General features: G+C 37.8%; 1 protein-coding gene across 1 annotated transcript in view; it reads right to left on the bottom strand.

Moving 5' to 3' along the window:
• Positions 1-1455: 1455 nt before the first annotated feature.
• Positions 1456-7652, bottom strand: part of LOC143099453 (mitotic checkpoint protein BUB3-like) — a 41231-nt gene continuing 35034 nt past the window's right edge. The window contains exons 5-6 of the mRNA XM_076262445.1: positions 2131-2289; positions 1456-1650 (exon numbers count right to left, since the gene is read on the bottom strand). Of these exons, the coding sequence (XP_076118560.1) occupies positions 1456-1650; positions 2131-2289 (354 nt within the window). The remainder of the gene's footprint in view (positions 1651-2130; positions 2290-7652) is intronic.

Below are 7652 nucleotides of genomic sequence, written 5' to 3'. Positions count from 1 at the left end.
CCTGTTCATCCCGGGTGTCTGCTGAGTTCTATCTTGTCACCGTGGCTACTCCGGCCTATTCTGCTTGGCCCCCTCATTGCTGCTTGCAGCTATATTTTGTTAAAAACTGTTGCATTCGAGTTAATTCTGCAAACCTACCACCACAAATAGAATTCAATTCTGTGGGACACACTGAGATGACAGCTCATGCACGAGTGTAGTGTTGGGCACGAGCGTTCTCGCGCGTCCATGTTGGTTAAGCATATTTCTGGAACTACCTACTTGGATACCTACCTACTTGGATTAAGCTACTGATACTTGACTTAATGCCTACATTGTTTAGGCTGTATTATACCAGACTTTGTGGTAAATAATATAAAAAAGTAAATGTTGTCATATACTATTATTTGTGGGTTGACAAGGTAACTGATTATGACAATACATTTATGCATAGCAATTACCTATATCCAATTATTAGCCTAGGCCTACTCATTTTTTGGTCTATAGCGAAAGGCACATATGAAGCACAGCTGAAGACGCACGGTCACGAGATGTAAGCAGCAACTCCTCTGCAGAATAAATGTCTTTAGGTTTTTTTTATTCAGTCATTCAAACATTACTGGGGTAAGGGTTGCTTTTTTCAGGCTATGTTTTTGATGGTAACCCATTATCAGTCAGTAGTAAAGTAATTAACTGTGTATAACTGTTTTGACGTTGACTATGGCACCACGGTGAAGTTGGTATAAATCCCATTAGGATCATCAAGTGCCCACATGGTCATTTGGGGGTCCAAATATGGGGTTCCAAAAGAGTCACCTCTGCCGGAGAGGGTTTTTGGACCCCCATAAAACCCCCACTAGTGGTACCATACCCTTCAAATTCATTTTGGCAAGAGCAAGGTTCCACACATGACAAATAATCCTGTTTAGAATAAATATAATCATTAGAGAATTCCGGTTTGATATTGACCTAAAGTGTGTTGAAACATGATACCGAGTGTGAACGTATGTCTCATAGCTCATCTCGGCTTGTCCCCTGCACTCAGAAATCTGGTGCTAGTTAGCCGATGCTACCAACAGTTTTTCAAGGGGGGTGCCTCGGGCATCGGCCTAGCCATGCAAATAAATCAATGTTTTACACCATTTACAAGGCTCAAAGTAGCTCCACACTTCATCGGTAGACTTCCGAGGGCCTTGACATTTAAAAAACACTAAGAACTTTGAAAAAGCACTGGTAGTTTATTTACAAGACGATTTATACAGACAGTACCTTCCGGAAATTTACCGTTGGTCGCCATCTTGAATTTAGTCACGATAAGTCGAGCGACGAGTACAAATGAACAGGTATGATAAGGGATACGATTCCAAAAATAATTCCGTGGAAATGCATGGATTCCAGTTGCTGCTACTGGAAGCAACTGGAATCCATGCATTTCCACGGAATTACTGCACAGTACAGTCATAGTAGAAGATAGAACTAATAGGAAAGTGTACCTGTGGCAAAGGTGTTGTGAATACTGTGAAAAGAGATAGCGTTGACAGGGTAGACCTGCTCAATGCCATTCTCCTTCAGACGGTGACATTTAAATGCATATTTCTTCTTCTGCACTTCCAGACTGGGATCCAGATACTCCACAGCCACCCTTCCCTCAATTGAGCTCAAAACATAACCCTGCAGATAGCATAAACCACATACAACTAAACAGTCAGTTATTATTGCCCATTCTAAAAAAAAATGTTAGAATCTCACACACACACATGTATGTTGAAAAAAGAAAAGAAACAATGGCTCTATTTATATGCATATAATTCACTCATGACTGAATGAAACATAAAAGTAAAAGAAACACAGAAACTTACACTGCAAAAACTGCTTGTGTATTAATTATATATAAAACTGTTATTAAGCTTATATCAAGATCAAACAATGTTGATGGTATTGTTTTCAGTATAAAGAGACTTACCTAGCGCTTTCCTGTAAAACAATACCAAATAGATTGTTTGATCTTAATATAAGATTAATAACACTTGGTTAGATTTTATTTTTTTGCAGTGTACTGTATACATACAGTATTATACTGTGTTATCATTTGCATCATGTCTACATTAAATTTGGTTTAATTTACAAAAACAAGGAAATAACAAGGCAAACCTGTTTGTTTGGAAAAGCACGGATGCAACGAGTCTGATACTTCAGACTAGACTCTCTTCTCTGCTGGACATAACCCATGTTTCTGAGGTCCCATACAAGCACCCTCCTTCCAGCTGTTCCCACAATAAGTCGATCTCCAGCAACTGACAGAGTGTAAACCTTTGGAAGGGGAAATTAATGATAATGTTACCATAATACTAATATAGACAAATACCTTCCCAGATCCCATATCTACTATATTTTCCATTTTTGGTATGCCTAGGAACATGATAAAATGCAAAAAGTGCAAGGACATTGCCAAAACCACAAAGGCACACAGAACATTTACTCTCTAAAGACACTATAAATTATATGTACCCCTCTGTTTCATGTGATGTCAGTCTTGATGTTGCTGGTGATGCGCAACGTGAGTGTTACGACCCTGCATTTTGAAAATAGTCACCTGTGGAATCTATTTCCTTTTGAAGAATTATTGCTATTTTTTTCCCTTTCTTTGTTTGGTAATTTTTCTATGAACTCCTCTGCTTGTGTTGTGTTCAAGACACATCATTACATTTATGGTCCATTCTCAACCACTGCATCTGCTTCATTGGTCACACCCACTTTGATTGAAGGTAACTCCGCTCGGTACCGTGACAGTCAGACAGAAGATGGGCCTGTCTTTAGTTTCTGAATTCTGTCCCTCTCAAGTCACGTTAGGCTAAATGGTGTGATTAGCAACTAGAATTTAAAAAAATTGCCGCCACTGTTAAAAACAAATCTAGCGGAAACACTGTAAAGAATCACTTTATTATTGATAGGGTGGCGCCGGCGACAATAGGCTAGGTTAGTCAATCCAGTGCTTTTTAGAGATCAGTGAAATCAATGAACAGGCACAGCCAGAGGCTCATTCACAAAACATAAACGAACGCAATAGGAGGGGAAGGTGGTCATACTGGCACAAACCTATAACTAGGCTACAGGCAAAACACGGGAGACACGGGTATTTGTATTCTTTAAGCCTTGTGCACACAATACAATAACAAGACAGAATTTTTGGGTAGGCATTTAAATCTACCCAAGCCTGTTCCTGACACTTGTTAAAAATGCTGTGGTTGGACTAATTAGGCCTTGGAGCAATGGGACTTATGTTGTCAGAAAAATGAGAAATGCTGAGTGCAGGAAAAGTTGAGATTTAAAATAACGTTCACTGTGCTTTCTTTTACGTTTCTTCCTCAATAGCACTATTGCTTTAATTCTTCATTCAGAGCTGATGACAGTCAGTCAGCCTTTGCGTAAAGAAATAGGCCATAGCCTACATTTGAACATTTTGACAACTCTTAGCCTATATGATTACAATGAATTTTGATAAAAAAGATTGGGATAAGATTGATTTATTTACAGACTTATCTCCATTAAAACCTTTAATACATTTGGCTATACAACAAAGAAACTTTAAGCACATCTAAATAAATATACTATGTTAAATACATATATATTAGGGGTGTAAAGATTAACTGATACGTATCGGTATCCGTTTTTAACGTGTAAGATACGGCTACATCGATACGTGAAGCCCCGTATCGGAAAAAAACTGAAATGAACCGGTCGTTATATCGATTTACTTGTTATGAATCGGTGCACAACCTTTTCTGCTCGCTCAGACTCATTTACGTTCCAAGCAGCGCGTTCATCCCACTTCCGGTTTTGACTATACGTGGCACGGAATTGTGGGTAATGCAGTTCGTTTTTGGTTACATTCATTGCCCAAAGTTGTCAAATGACCTCATTACCCATACATCTATTGCAACTTAACCATGTGACAACTTGCACTCGGTCGGCTTTTGTTTTTCGAAATCCAGCAAGAAATTAAGCACTTATAGCTTTCCTAAACAGCAACGATAGTCTGTAGAGTAGCCTTACCTTTGATGAAAGGATTTCCTTAATGTTAAATAATAATTTGGCCCTTGCTGCTAAAACGATGCATAAATTATTGGCCAATGATTTTGTTCATATTCACTCAGACTTGTGGCATTTTAGGTTTCTGCATTAGGTCTACTGTTGGAACAAAATAAGCCCAGAGAGTTCATTGATTTGTAGGCCTATTTTATTCTTGTAGGGTAGGCTAGGCCTATATGAGAAAAGGCCAAAAGTGTCTTAAGCACTGATTTATTTTATTTCGGTATTGTCTTACCTCAACAAGGCTACAGCTCCATGAAAACAATCAGATATAACTCTATAAAGTCTATAAAAATGTATTTTTATGTTGTAATTGGCTGCTGTGCTTGACTGAAATGTAGACTATTCTTTTTTCATTTCAATACAGTATATGAAACAAACCTCAGTTTAGATAATTATATTCACACATTTTGTTGCCTAATTGACAACCATGACCATGATAATTGATAATATAAAATGAATGTGCACCTTGAGCAAATTATAAAAATTCTTTCAGAATGCTTTCCATTCTTGAACTGCATCGAATTGCATCGAATCGCATCGCATCGAATCGTACTGAATCGTTTTTTATAAACATGTATCTTTTCTTGTATCGAATCGTGCCCATGTATCTAGATGCGAATCGTATCGTCTTTTACATGAGAGATTCACACCCCTAATATATATCCATGTATTTATCAATATATTTCAAAATATGAGTAAATATTCAATATTGGTCACTTTCTTATATTTTCTGCATATACTTAAATATAATCAGCATGGACTTTCATGCAAGATATCCAGTTAAGGTCTTTTGCCTTTTGCAGGGCAGTATAGTTCATACCCATATCAACTTAATGTTAATTTTCTTTTGACCAATATGTTTGTTCTGACTGAAAATTACACGGTCACATGCCAAAAGATTTTAAGGCAATGTGGTAGAAATATGGAATCAAAAAAGAAGTGTTTTCATCTTTTTTTTAAAAAATGTTTATGAAAAAACGGCATGCCCAAAAATCTATTATGGCGCCAAAGTAACGTGCCGATTTTATTAAGGTCAGTGAAGATATTAATCTGTTGGGGAATAGCTGTACCAAAAGCTCCGTTTTGGAGAAATTAAGCTGGAGGCGACGCGGTCATCCTGACGGAAATATCCTTAAAGGATAATTTAGTTAGTTTTAGATAGTTTTGAATCGCCTTAGACTGTTTCAGAGTGGCTGGCAATGGGCATGCACAAACATGTCCTTAAAACAACCCTTAACGTTCGTTTTCAAAACTGTGCAACTCACCGATCTATCTGCAGTCACACAGACAGGGAGGCTACAAGCGTTCTGTTCGCATTGCTGAGTTCATAGTTTGTCATTTGTGACCTCATACATGAATTTGTATGTACTGAATTCATAGTTTGTCATTTGTGACCTCATACATGACTGTACTAAAGTATTAGGTACAGTTGGCACATCATTATGAATTATGATGTATTAAGCATGATCATGACTATTTATTTTTCTGCCAAAAATGTGGTCATTACTGCTCAAATTCTGATTTGAACATAACATTGGAGTTCTCTAAACACATGTCATTATTCACTACTTTAGTTGAGGGGCCACAGACTAGGGCTGCACAATTATGGCCAAAATGATAATCACAATTATTTTGATCAACATTGAGATCACGATTATTTATCACGATTATTAATTAATTTTAGTGACAAAAATATTTTTTCCCTAAACATATTGGACTTGCTATCTGGCTCATCCAAATTCTTCCCTTCACATTTACTCCCCTAAATTACTGCAAATATAGACTTGACTGCGACTTCCAAACAAATTTTTTGTGCATGCTACTTTGTTAGTATTTGGGGAAACGTTAACGGCCCACCGGGAATCCTCCCAACGCTCCCCATTAGCCAGTTAAGCTCTGCTTCTTGTTCCTGAGTTTAATCGCTTAGTCCAGAGGTTTCCAAACTTTTTGACTCAAGGACCACATTGGGTTTTGAAAATTGGCCGGCGGGCCACACACTAATAATAATAATAATAATAATAATAATAATAACATTTTGTATTATTTAAATGACAACTTAATTTCTTAAGAAATACTGTTAATTTGATGCTGTTTAAATCATTTATAAATGGTGCACTGTCACTTTAAGACTCTTTGCTATGGCTAGTGCTGTGCCTATGGCTGTGCCCTCTTACAGTTTATAATTGCCATCGCGCTCTCTTCCTCTCGTGCACTCAAATACATTCCCAAATTGAGTAGCAGTTAGATCTGCTGCTATGGAGATACTATCTATCTTGATGTAATAAGCTGTTTTGACATTGACATTATAAACGTAGTCTAAGAAGAGTGTAAAGCAGTTTGCAGTAGCCTAAAGTTGACCACAACGTCGTCTATCGCTGGAAAAAAATAGCGAGCAGCCTATGATAAACTAATAAATGCTCGGCGGGCCGGAAGTGCGTGGCGGGCCGCAGTTTGGACACCCCTGGTTTAGTCATTCGTTGATATGTAAACCACTGACGTGTAGGCTACATTTTCATTACCGTTCACTCGTTTTGCATAGGCTGTCTTGAAACGCATATGCATTGTAGGTTGCACATGTAGCTTATAAAATACATGAATAAATTAACGAATCCCGTCGTTAGCTCAACACTTATTATAGGCTATATTGGAGGAAGCAAACAAAGACTAAAAGTTAACGTGATAAAAAAGGCATGTGTGGTTTACGTCATGTGATGTGTTTCACGGTATGAGTTGAGAGCCCTGCTTTGCTTATGTTTTTGGTTAACTTCACTTGCCTGAAATCCGAAATATTTTCGAACAACGGATGATCCGTTTCGGGGGACAAGCTCTTGGCCTTCTGCTGTGCCAAACATACCACACATTAGATTTTTGATCGTCGTTTTTTGTATAATCTAAATAGCCTACTAATAGTTAACATAATGCTATTAGTCCACAGTGCATCCAAACTGAGCAGTGCATCAGGCTGAGCAGTGCAGGGAGCAGCTGTCATTGAAAGGCTGCATGCAGGCACATGGTCAGACAAGTTTAAGGAGCGCTTGATTTGTTTTGTAGTGGAGGATTGCCAGGTTGGTTCTATGGATAGAGCACGCATTTTTAATATCGCTCGATCACTCAAATTTGATCGTGGGAAGCCAAAATCGTGATCGTGATTAAAATTCGATTAATTGTGCAGCCCTACCACAGACATGATGAATGCATGAGAAATTAACCTAAAATTCATGTAATCATGATGATCATGCTTAAGAAATCATAATGATATACCCATCACACCTAATACTTTAGTTGATGTGTTGTTCATACATGAGGTTAGGGCTGGGCGATATGGCTGAAAACTGTATCACAATATAAGCATTTCATATCAGTTGATATCGATAATTATCGATTTTTAAAAAAAAAATCTATTTCAGATAAGGACCAGAAGAAAAAAAAGTTCAATTTAAACACTTTTATTTTAAACTTAACCTTCCTCTGATTTTAATCACCTCAGTTATCAATCAAAGCAAACAGGGAAAAGAAATAGCAACACAATCTTTTCGGTCACTTAGCAACGGGGACGCTGGCTGCAAGCCGCTCCATCTGAC

Source organism: Alosa pseudoharengus, unplaced genomic scaffold, assembly GCF_046254945.1.
Source record: "Alosa pseudoharengus isolate Yale_2024_CS ecotype anadromous, Long Island Sound unplaced genomic scaffold, YU_APseudo_1.1 YU_APseudo_1.1_scf_29, whole genome shotgun sequence".
Classification (NCBI taxonomy): Eukaryota; Metazoa; Chordata; class Actinopteri; order Clupeiformes; family Clupeidae; genus Alosa; species Alosa pseudoharengus.
This window is presented reverse-complemented; position numbering and strand designations above follow the sequence as displayed.